General features: G+C 50.4%; 1 protein-coding gene across 3 annotated transcripts in view; it reads right to left on the bottom strand.

The window, feature by feature from the left end:
* SULT2B1 (sulfotransferase family 2B member 1) overlaps positions 1-15,625 on the bottom strand; it is an 84,166-nt gene that overhangs the window by 22,345 nt on the left and 46,196 nt on the right. Inside the window, exon 1 of one of the 3 annotated variants that reach the window (XM_061388912.1) lies at positions 12,710-12,883. The exons of the other annotated variants lie outside the window; for them this stretch is intronic. Within the exon in view, the coding sequence (XP_061244896.1) occupies positions 12,710-12,780 (71 nt within the window). The 5' untranslated portion in view covers positions 12,781-12,883. Of the gene's footprint in view, positions 1-12,709; positions 12,884-15,625 lie in introns of those variants that run through there. 3 annotated transcript variants of the gene reach the window in all.

The following is a 15,625-nucleotide window of genomic DNA, read 5'->3' as shown; positions in this document are numbered from 1 at the left end:
TTGCAAGTGTGTTCCATTGCTCCACAAAAGGAATTTTGCAGCTGGGATTATGTTAAGAATGTTTAAAGTGTGTGTGTGTGTGTGTGTGTTTAAATCTTTTGACCGGGCCACGTGGCACATGAGGTCTTAGTTCCCCCACCAAGGATCGAACCTGCATCCCCTGCATTGACAACCCGCAACCTGCATTGACATTGTGGAGTCTTAACCACTGGACCACCAGGGAAGCCCAGTGTTAAGGACTTTGAAATGTGGAGAGAATTTAGCATGCCCCAAATTACAAGGGTCCTTCTAAGAGGGAGGCAGGAGGGTTAGAATCAGTGACAGAAGAAGTAGTAACAGAAGCAGAGGTCGAGAGGGAAGAGATTGGAGGAGGCTATGCACCTGGCTTTGAAGATGGAGGAAAGGGCCACAAAGCAAGAGATGCAGGTGGCCTCTGGGAACTGGAAAAGGCACAGGAGGAAAAGGGAGGAACGCCCCCTGCTGACACTGTGATTTTAGCCCAGTGACACTGATTGCAGACTTCTGACCTTCAGAAATGTATGAGCACAAATTCATATTGCTTTAAGCCACTCAGTTTGTGGCAACAGAAACGAATGTGTCATTTTGGACAAAAGTCTATGGGGACTTCCCCTGCAGTCCAGTGACTAAGACTCCACACTCCCAAAGCAGGGGGCCTGGGTTTGATCCCTGGGCGGAACTAGATCCCACATGCTGCAACTAAAGATGCCATATACTGCAACTAAAAAAAAAAAGGAAAGAAAATCTGCAAGCTGCAATGACAATCAAAGATTCCGCATGCCGCAACTAAGATCCAGTGAATCCAAATAAATAAATATTTGTTAACAGGTATTTGGACAGGGAATAGATTAGTAGCTGTGGGCGTGGGAAGTTGGCAGTGGAAGGGAAGAGGGCAGCTAGGGATGGGGGAGGGAGGGGTCCCTACAAAGGGGTGATAGTGTGGGTTTGTGTCCTTAGTGGTAATGGTTACACAAATCTATATATGTGTTAAAATTCATAGAGCTATACACTCCCCCCAGTACAAAAATCAATTTTACTGATTGACTTAAAAAAAAAAACAAAAAACCCTCTTTATATAAATACTTAACCCCCACTGGCCATTATTATCACAAGACACCCTCTTGGCCAGCGTCCCTCTTGGCGACACAGGGCTGAGCAGCAATGCAACTCCAGCCTACCTTATAGGCCTCCCTTGGATCTGCTGTGTGACCTGAAGTCACTCTCAAACCCTCTCTGGTCTCACTTGAAGAATGAGCAGGGATGGGGGCAGAGACCAGGGGCCTCTTTCCCAGGGACCCACCTCCCAGTCTGATATCCAAAGAGCACTCCCCATGTAGGGAGCTTTAGGCCTTTTGCCTGCAATGAGGCAAATTCATTCATTCAGCCCACAGGTATTTTATTGAATCCCTGGTATGTGCTAGGGGGATACAAAAGTGAGTGCAACTGATTAAAAAAAAAAAACAACAACTCTATCGCAGTTTACGTTTGAATGAACAATAAAATTAACCCAATATGTTTTAAATGTAGTGTATGGGATGGTGATGGGGTTAAAATGAAGCCGGTGGGGGAAAGGAAGCGTCTGGGATTGGAAGGGTTTGTAATTTGAGATCGATGGAGTCAGGGGAGGTCTCTCTCGGAGGAGGCGACTTTTGAGCAGACCTGCAGGAGGCGAGGGGAGAGCCTAGTGTGGGTACCAGAGGGAATCCTGGGTGCAAAGGAAGCGGGCGAGGGCAGGCTACTGGGACTCTGGAGGCTGGTGGGAGGGGAACTCTCCCACCCGCTCTGCCCCCGACTCCCGCGCTTCCAAGCAAGCGATGCGGCTGCAAGGGGAGTATTTCCGCCTTTCCGCAGCGCGGTGCTGCTGACTCACAGCGGGTGCCTGCTGCGGTCAACTCGCCTGCCTGTCTGGGGAGAGCGGTGCCAAGGCTCCTCCAGCCTGAGCTGGGTTCAGTGCGCCTCAGTCCCAGGACACCCTGTGCAGTGGCAGCCGCCCTCCTTTGCCTGGACTGTTCTCTCCCTTTCCCCTCCCGAAATTCCTCCGCTTGGAGCCCATCTGGGGCACGCGCCCGCGTCTCCTCCGGCCACCTCCACCTCCGTGGGATGACTCACGCCTTGGCCAGAGCTCAGAGAAGCGGGCTCTTCCCCTCTGCTGCTGTGGGCTGCGGCAGGCAGCCGGGGAGATGGGATCAGAGTAACCTCTTTGGGAGATCATTTGGCAACATTTGTCTTACACAAGCCACCTCCCGCTCAAGCCGACCTGGTCGATGTGCTTTTTCACCCCGGCGGCATCCTGTTTGCTTCTTTCACAGCCCTTTTAATACTTGGTTACTATTTTCTTTGTCTAGTAGTAGAGCTACACGGGAACAGAAAGCCTGCGTCTCCCATGTCCCACCTCCAAGAACCAGCATCAGGCAAGCGGCACTCCATTATATTTGTTGGAGGCACAAATGAATGTGACTTCCAGAAATTTATGAGATGGGTGCCCTTGAAGTGAGGTGGTGTTGTAGGTACCAAAGTACTAATTGCAACATTGTTTATAAGAGGTATAAACATGCTGTTCTTTGAACAACAAGAGAGCTGGTTAAATAAATCAGAACTGGGTGAATAAATCACTGGCCGGCATACGTTGGAATCCAGCCACTGGAAAGGAGGCGTTTATGTTTTGATAGGGATTTGGACTACACATGTATTTCTCAAAATGGCACACTTAATAGATTTGTGCAGTGTACTGTATATAAACATCATCTATTTTCAAAAAGCCCAAAAACAAGTATTGAAATCTATTTCATAATATGCAGCCTGGAATGCTTAAGGTGAAGTGTTCCTACATCTGCAGTTTACTCCTCGGAAATGCATCACCAATAATTGCTGGATGGATAGAAGGATGCACAGATATATGATTAAACAAGTATAGTAAAACTAGGGGTAGTGGATATAGAGCAGGTGTGCCATGGATGCATCCTTCAAAGTTTTTATATATCTTGAAATTTTCATAATAAAAGGTCAGAGGAGTCAGGAGATGGCATTTATTTGGGAAGATGTCTGAGATATTGCAGAGAGTGAAAAGACTGAAGGGCAGAGCCAGAAATAAAAGTGTTTTGCTGCTGCTGCTGCTGCTAAGTCGCTTCAGTCGTGTCCGACTCTGTGCGACCCCATAGACGGCAGCCCACCAGGCTCCCCTGTCCCTGGGATTCTCCAGGCAAGAACACTGGAGTGGGTTGCCATTTCCTTCTCCAATGCATGAAAATGAAAAGTGAAAGTGAAGTCACTCAGTCGTGTCTGACTCTCCAAGACCCCCTGGACTGCAGCCCACCAGGCTCCTCCGCCCATGGGATTTTCCAGGCAAGAGTACTGGAGTGGGTTGCCACTGTCTTCTCCGAAAAGTGTCTTAATTATGTTTAAAAACTAAGTAAGTGGGACTTTCTGGGTGGTCCAGTGGTCAAGATTCTGCTCTTCCATTGCAGGGGTCATGGGTTCCATCCATCTTTGGGGAACTAGGATCCAGCAGCCAAAAATAAATAAATAAAAAATTTAAAATAAACAGTAACAAGTAAGTAAGTGAAGACAAGATACGCACTTAGAAATCTTCTGGCAGTATAGCAGTAAAAGTGCTTACTCGGGGGATGGGTCTGGGGGGGCTGTGAGACCTAGATTTTTCCATTTTATGTCTTTGCACATCTTGAATTCTGAATTGTGAGCGTGGCAGCTGTGGCTGCCAGGTGCTCGCCCTCTGCCCCAGGGCTGGTGGGATCAGCGAGATGTCTCCAGAGACTTGGGAGTCAGGGGTGGAGGATGGCAGAGCCCAGACCTGGCATCACGTGACCAGGACAGCGTGCCTGGGGTGAAATATGAGCTTGAAATGAACTTCAGTGGGTGGGTGGGGACGAGGGAGAGGCCAGGGGCGGGGGAGGGGAGTTTAAGTTCCCTAGACCGCCTGGATATAGCACAGGGGTCTTTTTCCTTTTTTTTTTTTTTTAAGAAAATCTAATTAGGAAAATAAATTTTTGGCTCGTATCTCTGTATCTATTGATCATCTGGGTTTATTAATAAGTTATATGTATTTATTATCCTCTCAGTCTGTTAATAAGTTAATGGCCTCCCCCAACGCTGCCATGCCAGCTTCAGGGGCCCCCTGTATTACCAGCTTGATGCGAAACCTAACCATCCTTACAGAAGTACGTGCCGTCCTGTTCACTGCATGGGCACTGAGATTTCTTCTCTGCTGCCCTTCATCCTCCTTCTAAACAATATTGATATCAGACTTTACACCTTCCTCTGCATCTTGCTGATTTTTTATTATGGCAATCTTTTCAAATCTGTAGCCATCTCCTTTTTAAAAATAGTTGCCAGACCATTATTTACAATTGCCGAGGTAGAGAAGCCACCAAAGTATCCATCAACAGATGAATGGATAGAGAAGATATGATATATATATATGGAATATATATGTGAAATATGTATGAAATATATATGATATATGACATATATGTGGGATATATTTTAAATATACACATGGAATATATAGAGAATATATATATGGAATATATATGAAATATATATGGTATTTATATATGGAATATATATATGTGGAATACTACTCGGCCATAAAAAAGGAAACTTTTGCCAAAATGACAACATGAATGGACCTGGAGGGCATTATGTTGAGTGGAATAAGTCTGACACAGAAAGACAAATACTGTAGATATCACTTATATATGGAATCTCAAAAATACAACAAACTAGTGAATAAAACAGAAAACAGCAGACTCATGGACACAGATAACAAACCAGTGGTTAGCAGTGGGGAGAGGGAAGAAGGGAGGGGCAACACAGGGGGAGGGAATTTTTTTAAGGGTTATTGGTTGAGATTGACATATATGCACTGCTATGTATAAAACAGATAACTAATGAGAACCTGCTGTGTAGCCCAGGGAACTCCACTCAGGGCTCTGTGCTGACCTAAATGGGAAGGAAATCCAAAAAAAGAGTGGCTATATGTATACATATAGCTGATTTACTTTGCTGTACAGTAGAAACTAATATAACACTGTAAAGCAACTGAATTTCAATAAAAATAAAATAAATTTTAAAAAATGATAAAAGAGTTATTATGGGATTTTATGAGGTTGTGTGTGAAAGTTTTGAAAATTATAGAATTTAAAGAATCTTTCATTCAATAAAAAACATTTTTCATAGCTGCAAGACAGACATCCCATTTCCACCTTTTAGACATTATTTTCCTGTTGAGGAAAACTCCTAATTTGGTTTTTCATGTTTTCAATTATTTTAATGATATGTGGAAATTATTATCGCCGAAAGTTTTGGAATCATTATTTTTCTGCTCACGAAAAATAACGTATAGGACATTTGGAAGATACAAAAAATAATAGAGAAGAAAATAAATATCACTGGCAATTCCCCTACTTAGAAACAAATGACTTTGTTTCTCGAAACCTCTTCATTTCAAGTGAGGTTTGACAAATGCATAATACCTCCAAGTAATCTAAATCTCCATCACAATACACTTAAAAATTTTCTTTGGCCATGCTGTGCAGTATAGCATGTGGGATCTTAGTTCCCTGACCAGAGGCTGAACCCACAGCCCCTGCATTGGAAGCACAGTCTTAACCACTAGACCACCAGGAAAGTCCGGTTATCATGATACAAAATAGTTCATCACCCCAGAAAACTTCCTCTTCCCAATTAGCCCCCTCCCAAGGCTACAGTGTTCTGAGTTTTTCCATCATAAATTGACTTGGCTTGTCTTGGACCTTCTAGAGCTAACAACATATAGAAAGTACTCTGGCATCTGACTTTTGCTGCTGTTGCTCAGCTGCTCAGTCATGTCCGACTCTTTGCGACCCCGTGGACTGCAGCAGCCAGGTTGCCCTGCCCTTCCCTGCCTCCCGGAGTTCGCTCAAATCCAGGTCCATCGAGTCGGTGAGGCTATCTAATCATCTCTTGCTCTGCTGCCTGCCTCTCCTTTTGCCTTCAGTCTTTCCCAGCATCAGGGTCTTTTCCAATGATTGGAAGGACTCATGCTGAAGCTGAGACTGTAATACTTTGGGCACCTGATGTGAAGAGCCAACTCACTGGCACCTGACTTTGCTTAACATAATACTCTTTGATATGCATCCTTGTATAAACATAAATGTACATTACATATAGAGTTTGTTCCTTTTTATGGCTGAGTAGAATTTGACGGTATGAATAGATTACGGCGTGTTGCCCCCTTCTCCTCTTCATGGCTGTTTCCAGCTTCGCCTAGTGCCCATAGACCCACTGGAACCATCCTTCGCCTGTGTGTGGAACCCGCATTCTCATTTCTCTTGGGCTACTTATTTAGTAGCAACGGAATGGCTAGGGCATCATACGCTTTGCATTGTAGTAACTATAGATTTTGAAATCTGATAAGGTCAATTCTTCCTCCTCATTCCTTTTTTTTCTTCCCTTGGCTCTCCTTGCACATTTAAAATCTGTGCATACTTTTCAACGACTTTTTGATTATTGCTTTGATGATGGTGAGAGAGGACAATCTAGCTCTATCTGTGGATTGCTCTCTTCAAAATCTCAGTGTTCTTTGTACAGCATCCCTGGTTCTGTCCTTCGAAGCCCAGCAGATTCTTTGTGGGCTCGTTGACCTGCGCTGCCCCCCCTTCCACTGGGTCCCCACACCAGCACAGCCAGGGTTATTCTGCTCCCAGCATCAAGTTCAGTTTGTTCCCTACACACTTCATGCTCCACCACACCACTGGAACTCTGCTGTGCCTTTAGCCTAAAGGCTAATAATATTTCAGGTATATTGGGTTAAATAAAATACATACTTAAAATTGGGTTTCCCAGGTGGTGCTGGTGGTAAAGAACCCTCCTGCCAAGGCAGGAGACATAAAAGATGCGGGTTTGATCCCTGGGTCGGGAAGATCCCCTGGAGGAAAGCATGGCAACCCACTCCAGTGTTCTTGCCTGGAGAATTCCACGGATAGAGGGGCCTGGAAGGCTACAGTCCGTGGGGTCACAAAGAGCTGGACACGACTGAAGCGACACAGCAACATGCTTAAAATTAATTTCACCTGTTTCTTTTACTTTTTTTTTTTTTTTGTGGGACTAAGAACATGTTTACCAGGGGAGCTTGGGTTATGTATCTATGGGCAGTGTTGGTCTGGAGGGTGGTCAGACCACAGACTCATTGAGCCTATTGGAGGTAGACCAGCCCCCCTCCCAAGGTGCTGGCCACAGAGGGGTAACCCCTCCCTCTAGTTCAAGGCCCCCCTCTGATCTCTTTTTCTAGCATGGAGATAAAGAGCAATATCTCTAGAACAAATCCCAGATGTATGAGTCCTCTCTGGGGCCTCAGTTTTCCCATCTGTAAAATGGGAACCCTGACACCACCACCCTCAGAAGGCTGTTGTGAAAATGGGAAAGGCTCACCCACACAAAGCTCCGAGCACAAGCCTGGCGCGTGGCCAGTGTTTAGGAAGGTCATAATTATTACCATCTTTCACCCCGTCCCCTCCCTTTTTGGCACCTGGTCTCCTGGCTCAGAAGTGGTCACGGGAATCCAAGAAAGAGGAAGGAAAACCCTGTGATCCCTGACTCAGCAGAGAACGGCGAGTCTAGCCAGTCCCGGGGCATCACCCATTTCGCGGATGCGGAGCCCCCAGGAGGATCCTGTGTGCCCAGTGTGTTCCATCTGGTGGGTGACCCGGGCGGGATTGGAACTCAGGACTGCCTTCCTGAGGGCTGCGTGACTCCTGATACAGGCATTCCTGTCTGCGAGGGCAGAGTCCTCAGGGGCACTGGTCCAGGTACCCCCACAAGTAGCTGGCCACGCCTCTGCTAGGCCCTCTGATTCAGACCTCCCAGCAAGACAAGGGCCTGTTTTTTCTTGGCTGCGCTGGGCCTTAGCTGTGGCACGCAGAAGCTTTAGCTGCAGCACGCAAACTCAGTTGTGGCATGTGGGGTCGAGTTCCCTGACCAGGGATCAAACCCAGGGCCCCTGCACTGGGGGTCTGGAGTCTTAGTCACTGGAGCACCAGGGAAGTCCTCAGGGTATCCCTTCTTGTCTTGGCGTTTGATAACACTGATGGTCCACCAGGGCCCACTCTGCCTCCCCTAGAGCCTACCTTCAGCAAACTGGGCTTCCCTCATTCTTTCCAAGTGGGACCTGGTTGCTCCCACTTCCTGATCCCTGCGAAGGACCTCAGCCACAGGTGGTATGCAGGCCTGCCTCCCACCACCCCTTCCCTGGCCTCTAGAGAGCAAGTGGAGACCGAAACACTTCCTTCCCTCCCCTCTCCCAGCCTGCGTCCTTTGCGGTGGGTGGTGGGGAGAAGGGAAGGTAGGAGCTAGGGGCTGTGAGCATCTTTCTCCAGTTCTTCACAGGGCATCTGATTTATTCATGGAGGTCCAGAACCCCACCTCCTCTCTGCCTGCTCAAATTCCACCCAGGCAACAAGTTCAAGGTTTGATTACGTGTTTACTGCCTTTAAAATATTTTGGAGGGGGCTGTCCTGCACAGCATGCGGGATCTTAGTTCCAGAGACCAGAGATCAAACCCTTGCCCCCTGCAGTGGAAGCACAGAGTCTCAACCACTGGACCACCAGGGAAGTTTCCCTGTTTATTGCCTTTAGTTTTAACGGCCCCCTTCCCCTTGGGAAAAGCAGCTCAGTGACTGGCAGAGCCGAAGTCGAAGTCGTAAAATCATCCTAGTAGCTTGGCCCTCCCCCAGGAAGGAGGAGCCAGGGCTGTAAAAGCTGGGTTGGTGACCTCAGAGGGTGAGATCTGAAAGGACCTTGCTTGGGGTTCTCCAAGATCAGAGGGAGGAGGGGAGGGGAGGGGTGCAGCAAGCACAGGTCCATATGCCCACGAGGCTTCCGGCCTTGACCTTGGGAAAGGGCTGGTCAAGGTGCAGCCCAGCGCACAGCATTTTCCAGGAAACGCAGCACTATATCTACTAAGCCTCCCGTCTGGGCAGGGCTGTCTCGCAGATCCACCTGCTTCCTCATCTTGCTTATTCCCAAATTCCTTTTGTAACTGCCCACCCCTTCCAGGGCGTGATAGAGTCAGGCTGTACATGTCCTGACTACACCTTGCTTGACAGCTCTGTGACCCTGGACAAGTCACTCAACCTCTCTGAGCCTCAGTGGCCTTCATCATAAATAGAATGCTCATAGTTAATCATTCACATGGCTTAATCTCAACCGGTTGTTGTGGATTGAACGAGATAATGGGTGGAAGATACTCAGCAAAGTGATATTAAAAAGATTCTCTAGGGATTACCATCCTCTGGGCTTGTCTCTGCATCATCTCTGCCTCCTGAAACTTAGCATAATTGCCTGGGTTTTGCTTTTACCTCTTCCTTCTAACTTCATCCTCTTAAAATTTAGTTTTGCCCTTTCTAGTCCGCTGGTAAACTATAATTTGTAATGTGTGTGTATGTGTATGCATATGTGTTACTCATTTGTGTCCGACTCTTTTCGACCCCACGGACTATAGCCGCCAGGCTCCTCTGTCCATGGGATTCCCCAGGCAAGAATACTGGATGGGTTGCCATTTCCTCCTCTGGGGGATCTTCCTGACCCAGGGATCGAACCTGAGTCTCCTGCATTGCAGGCGGATTCTTTATCATCTGAACCACTGGGACATTCCAAACAGTAAGCCTCGGGGCTCCTCCTTGTATCATTGGCCTCCCCCTTCAACCATCCTGAATTAAATCCTTACCAGTCATTTTTTTAAAAATTGGACTTAAAAAAAAAACACAACAACCTACTGTGTGTTTTTGTTTGTTTGGGTTTTTGGTCGCACTGTGCAGCAGGTGAAATCTTAGTTCCCCAATCCAGGATCGGACCCACATCCTTTGACTTAGAAGAGAGGAACCTTAACCAGTGAACCGCCAGGGAAGTCCCAGTCAATTGTTATGCCTGTATCAAAAAATGATGCATGGCATAGCTTTCCTGGCTTAGGTTAGGGGGGAGCTTAAAAATGGAAGTGAGCTGTAGTCAGTTCTTGGGAGTCGCTTCTAGCCCTTGACGTTGAAAGTCATTCACGTCACTTCCAACAGCCACTGTCCTTTTTCTCCAGTCTCCTCCCCTGCATGCCCCGCCTCTCCTCACCTGTCTTCCAACCCTGAGTCATCCTGCCAGCACCAGCTCCAAGCTTGCCTCATCTCTCCTCCATTCATTCCTTAACATCATTCTCAGAGCCTTCGCAGGGCGCCCCCGCCCCGACCCCGCCCCCAGCAGAGGATGGCAGAGGACAGACAACTCCATCCCTGTCTCTGGACCAGTCCACCTTTGAGTACCATGGCACATGTTTGAAGCCAGAAGTATGATCAGGAAACCTACCTATAGGGGCCAAGAGCCTTAAATCGGGTGGGGATTTTGCCAGGTGAAGAAGCAAGGTCATTTCAGGAGCAAAGGTCTGAAAGTGTGAGATCTGGGTCAGACAGGATGTGGAAGCTGTCAGGTGAGGCCCAGGTAGCCAGGAAGGTGGAAGATGGAGCTGGGGGAGAGGTGTGTGCAGAGAGGCACTCTCACAGAGGGAGCATGGGCAGTGGCGGGACCCCAGCCTCACTCCCCCATTTTAAGCCAGAGCAGCTCCATTTTGATCTCTATTGCGTATTTCGGCTTGGACATAAGATTTCTCCTGGACAAAGGAATCTGTGTCTTATAAAGCTTTAGGAAACCATTGCTGTGGGTGCTAGGGATTCAAGAAAGGCGCTTGAGCCGGGGCAATGGTCAGCGGGTAAGTGTAGAGACCTCTGAGAATCTCTGCAGAGGAAACCATATATGCAAAGGCACTGGGGCAGGGAAGAGTGAGGTGTAAGCAGGGAATTTGAAATGCTGGGGTAGCCGGAGTACAAGTGAGGGTGGGGACTGACCTGGAGAGGCCAGTGTGCAGGGCTCTGGGGGGCCTTGGGACTGGGAGGAGTGGAGGGGCCACTCTGGGAAAGACTAGAGGCAGGGAGGCCAGGGTGAGGCTTGAGGGGCAGATGAGGTCAGAGCTGGGGCCATGCAAATGGAGAGAGTCGGGGAACAGGAGAGCAGGGCTGGGGAGTGAAGGGCCATGGGAGGGAGAGGAAGGAAAGGAGAAGGATGATGGCGGGGCGTGGTGTCTGGCCCGGGGACTGATGGGGGCCAGCCCTGAGCTGACAGCCTGGGACGGGGGCAGCTGTTGGGGAGCCACTGAGTTCCCACCCAACGCGGGGGATGTCATATGTCTGAGGGGTCTGCAGCGGGAGGTCCAAAAAGGATGGTGAGGACCCTCGTGAGAAGCATTCTTATGGTCCAGGGGATTCCAGAAGCTCATGGAAAAGAAGATTTTCAATCCTAAGGCCATTTCCCAAGGAGTTGCAGAATTCAGGTCTGTAAGTGTGTCATAGGTGAGGGTTATATATCCCCATTTCACAGATGAGGAAATTGAGGCTGGGAGAGGACAAATGACTGGGTCAAGTTCACTCACTGAGAAAGGGCTGGGGATTGTATGATCAACTGGCTGTGTGGGAGCAAAGTGGAGGGGGGCTTCCAGGGCCTGGTGGGAGGAAAGTCTTCCAGGTATGAGAACCCAGAAGGGGAACCTATTTATCTCGAGAGGGAGAAACTGCAGAACCCAGGGGACCCGGAGAAATGAATGCTGGAGGTTTCCTCAAACAGAGCTGGAAACCGCCCGGTGGCCACTCTCAGTCCGAGAGGCCCAGAGATGTTGCTAGGCTTGTCTATGTCACACAGCTATCGGAACTCAACTACTCCAGTCTCTGGAGTTTGGGGGAAATGGGGGCACAAGGGTGAGGGAGGGGAGGAGAAGAACCTGAAACAGTACAGCCAGGGGTGGCTGGAGGGGCTCCGGAGGCCAGGAGAGACTTGCCTGGCAGAGTGCAAGAAATCGAGGGTTGGGATCATCTAAACAGCTCGCTGCCTGCCCTCTTTGAGCCTCCGCTTTCTCCTCTGAGAAATGGAGCTATGGGGGTATCACCGAGGCCCTTGAGGACAGGGTTAGATGGACAGGATTCAGTTCGCTTCTGGCTGCGTAATAATCATGGTCCCATTACTTTCCCTCTCAGCCTCAGTCTCCCCATCTGGAAAGTGGGGGACTATGAAAAGTGTCTGAGTCATGCCTGGGAACACAGGAGTCAGGCTTCCAAAGTGCTGAGAGCTCTGACCTAAGCACCCCCAGGAGGAGTCAGAGGCCCCTCCTCTGGGGCCCCAAGTCCCTCAGGACACAGCCTCGGACTCGGGCACTCAGCTGTATCTGTATCCAAGCCAGCTCACCTCTGCTCTCCCATCCTCCCCTAAACAGAGCAGAAACCCCTGGAGGGAAAGCACACCCACGTGAAGGGCTTCTGGGGGGTTGTCTGTGAGGAAAGCAGGGACAACAGGCCTTCCTGTTTCCCTGGCAACAACGGCGCACCAAGCCCCTGCTCTCCTCCGGTCCTACATTTGACACACAGGGAACCTGAGGCCCCGAGAGGGACAGGACACCCCAAGCATCTCAACAGGTGGCTCAGCACTGCCTGGGTCCGTGAATCCCCTCGCAGGAGGGACCTGCACCCCAGGGCGGCCGCGCCAGCCCCAGCCCGGCTGGTTCAGAGGCTCCGGGAGGCCCGGGCCTCCTCTGCAGAGGTCCCTGGTGCTTCCCCGCAGGCCACCTCCTCCAGGGGGCTCCCTGTGTGCTGCCCGCGGGTCTGGGCCTCACCTGATCGCCGAGATCTTTTTCTCGTAGGGGTCCCATTTGGCCTGATTCCTGGGCTCAGCAGGCTCACCCATGGCAGGCGGGCGAGGCTGGGGAGAGGAGGACGCGCTGGGAGCAGACGGCTCGGGGACCAGGTGTGTGCAGCGGTGGCGTCTGCCACCCGGGGACCCGCCAGGTGCCTACCTCCACGCCCAAGGGGAGGGGCCGCATCCAGCCGGTTCTCCCAGCTGCTACCCACGCCTCCAACAGCGGGGAGAGGCCAGGAGGGAGCCACCCTTCTCTGAGGGTGGAGAGGAGAGGTGACAGGCACCTCCTGGGCACCGCTCCAGTGGCTGGGGACAGAGTCCAGGGGGTCACAGACAATGCCACACCGGAACCCTCTGTGCTGGTGGCTTGGGGCACGCCTGTGACCCTACACAACCTCAGTTTGCTCCTCTGATCAAGGAGCTAGCCCCATCTCAGAGAGTTCATTCATTCCTTCATGCCTTTATTCATTCAAGAAATATTTATTGAGCGCCTCCTGTCTGCCAGGCGCTGTTGGAAGGGTTGGGACGCCGCTGGGAACCAGACAGACAGAAACTGCCCTCGTGGGCTGACATTTGCAAGGGGCACGCATAGAAACAGGATGAGATGCCACCAGGGCCAAAAGGAGAGAGACAGAGGCCACGGAGACAGGGTCAGAGACAACAAGAGACACGGAGAGACCGAGGGAGAGAGACAGAGACAGGGAGAAGCCAAGGAGGAGAGAGAAACATGGAGGCTCAGAGATGGTGGGAGGCACAAAGAGATACAGAGATGCAACAGATGACGGCCAGAGCTGGTTGGTGGGGGGAGCTGAAGCTCAGAGCTCCTGGTCTGAATCTCAGCTCCAACACCTCCCAGCTGTGCGGCCTGAAACCAGTCTCATCAGCCCCCTGGGCATCAGTCCTCTGCACGCCCCCACCCACCCCGCGCAGCCCTAGCCCTATAAGTGATATCCACGTCATCAGGCTGTTGTGAGGACCGCATGAGACATTTCTCAAATGCTTCTTAAAGCGTCTGACACACAGGAGGCTCCGCAAAGCCCACGTCCCCCTTCTGCTCTCTCCCTCCCAAACCCAGCTCCTCCCCACCCACTGGTCTCCTGACCCCTCAGAGATTTGGCATCTGGCTGAGACGCCCAGTCTCCTCACCAGAAATGACTTCTTTTTACAGAAGTACCTTTTTGTAAAAAAATAATCTGAGCCACTAAGTCCAGAAAGAAAATAGGGATCCTTGGGATCCTCCTTTAACCAGCAGAGACAAACACCATGAACATTTTCGCAGTATCATTCTAGGAATTTCTTCTCATCTGTCTAGTATGTGCCAGAGAAATTTTGGTTGGATGAGTAAATACAAAAATATCATCATTTAAAACTCGACTGGGAATTCCCTGGCCTTCCAGTGGTTAAGACTTCCCCTTTCAATGCACGGGGTGCAGATTCCAGCTCTGATCAGGGAACTAAGATCCCACATGCCTCCTGACCAAAAAAATCAAAACATAAAACAGAAGTGACTTGGTAACAAATTCAATGAAGACTTGAAACTGGGCGGGTGGTGGGGGAAGCCCTCTCTTTACTGACCAATTACAGTCTCCCATGTTTTGCATGTGGGACAAGTAATAGATGCAGCAGGGAGCTCAGAGAGGTGGAATGACTTGCACAGAGTCACACAGCATTGCACACCCTCACTCGGAAAACAGGCAGAAGACACATGTCCTGGGGCGTCACGCCCTCTCAGTTTACCTGCCCAAAGGCTCATCTCTAGGATGCTTTTAAGTGGGGAACCACCTCAACTGAGCTCAAATTCTGCCTTGGCCACTTTTTCTGGGGGTGGGGTGGGCATACCATACGGCTTGCGGGATTTTAGTTCCTGACCAGGGACTGAACCTGTGCCCTCGGCAGTCAAAACACAGAATCTTAACCACTGGGTGGCCAGGGAATTCCCACACCTCATTCACTTTCAGTATCAGCCTTGATGTTCCCATCTGTGAAAAGGGCTCCCTCAAAGGGAGGAGGGAAATCGAGAGGGCCTTCTCTCTCCTGGTCTGGGGCTGAGTGGGTTTCCCACACCACGATGGTAGGGGGTTGAGCGAGACACCCTGCTTGGCCCTCAGGCCTGGACTGCCTGGCCTTTGTTCTGCCTTCAATGACCCTTTGTTCTTAGCTCTGAAGAGGTGACAACCTTGCCCTGCCCTTCCCACGGGAACCTCTGCTGAACCCTGTCCCCAGGGCCCCCACAGAACCAGAGGGGGAGAGCATGCATGCCAGCCAGAAGCCTCAAGTTCTGGAAGAGAGGGAGAGTCTAGGGAAAATGGGGCGCCCCATCCTTAAAGGACACTGCGGGTGGGGAAACTGTGGGGGCGCAGCCCTGGGGGACCAGGAAATCCAGGAAGACCCCGTGAAAGTTTCAGGGAAGGAGTTTAAGGGAGAAGGCAGGCCTGGAGGCTGTGGCTGAGTGGGCAAGGGACCAGCCGCACAAGGGGTCCCAGGATGCAGAAAACACTCCCACCCCAGGGCCTTTGCACTTGCTCTTCCCCTGTCTGACATGCTCTTCCTCGACACCTGCGAGCTTCAACACCTCCCTTTATACAAGTCTGCCCGGTCTCACTTCCTCAGAGTCTGCCCCCCAACCTCTCCACCTCCCCCCGCCCCCACTTTTCCTGTTTTGCTTTTTTCCAAGTAGCGTTCATCACCACCCAACAGCCTCAGTGTTCTACTCTTTGGCCTGTTGACTGTCTCCTCCTCCGGCTGTCAACCCCATGAAGACAGGGCTGGTTATCTGTCTGTCCCCCGTTGTAGCCCAAGAGCGGTGCCTGGCAGAGCTCCTAGAATGTGGTAGGATGTTTGATAAATGCTGCGGGTGGAGTGTGTGAAAAGTCACAGGTGATAGGAATGGGTG

The sequence above is a fragment of the Bos javanicus genome, chromosome 18, assembly GCF_032452875.1.
Source record: "Bos javanicus breed banteng chromosome 18, ARS-OSU_banteng_1.0, whole genome shotgun sequence".
Lineage (NCBI taxonomy): Eukaryota > Metazoa > Chordata > Mammalia > Artiodactyla > Bovidae > Bos > Bos javanicus.
Note: the sequence above shows the minus strand (reverse complement) of the source record. Positions and strands in the feature narration are given on the sequence as shown.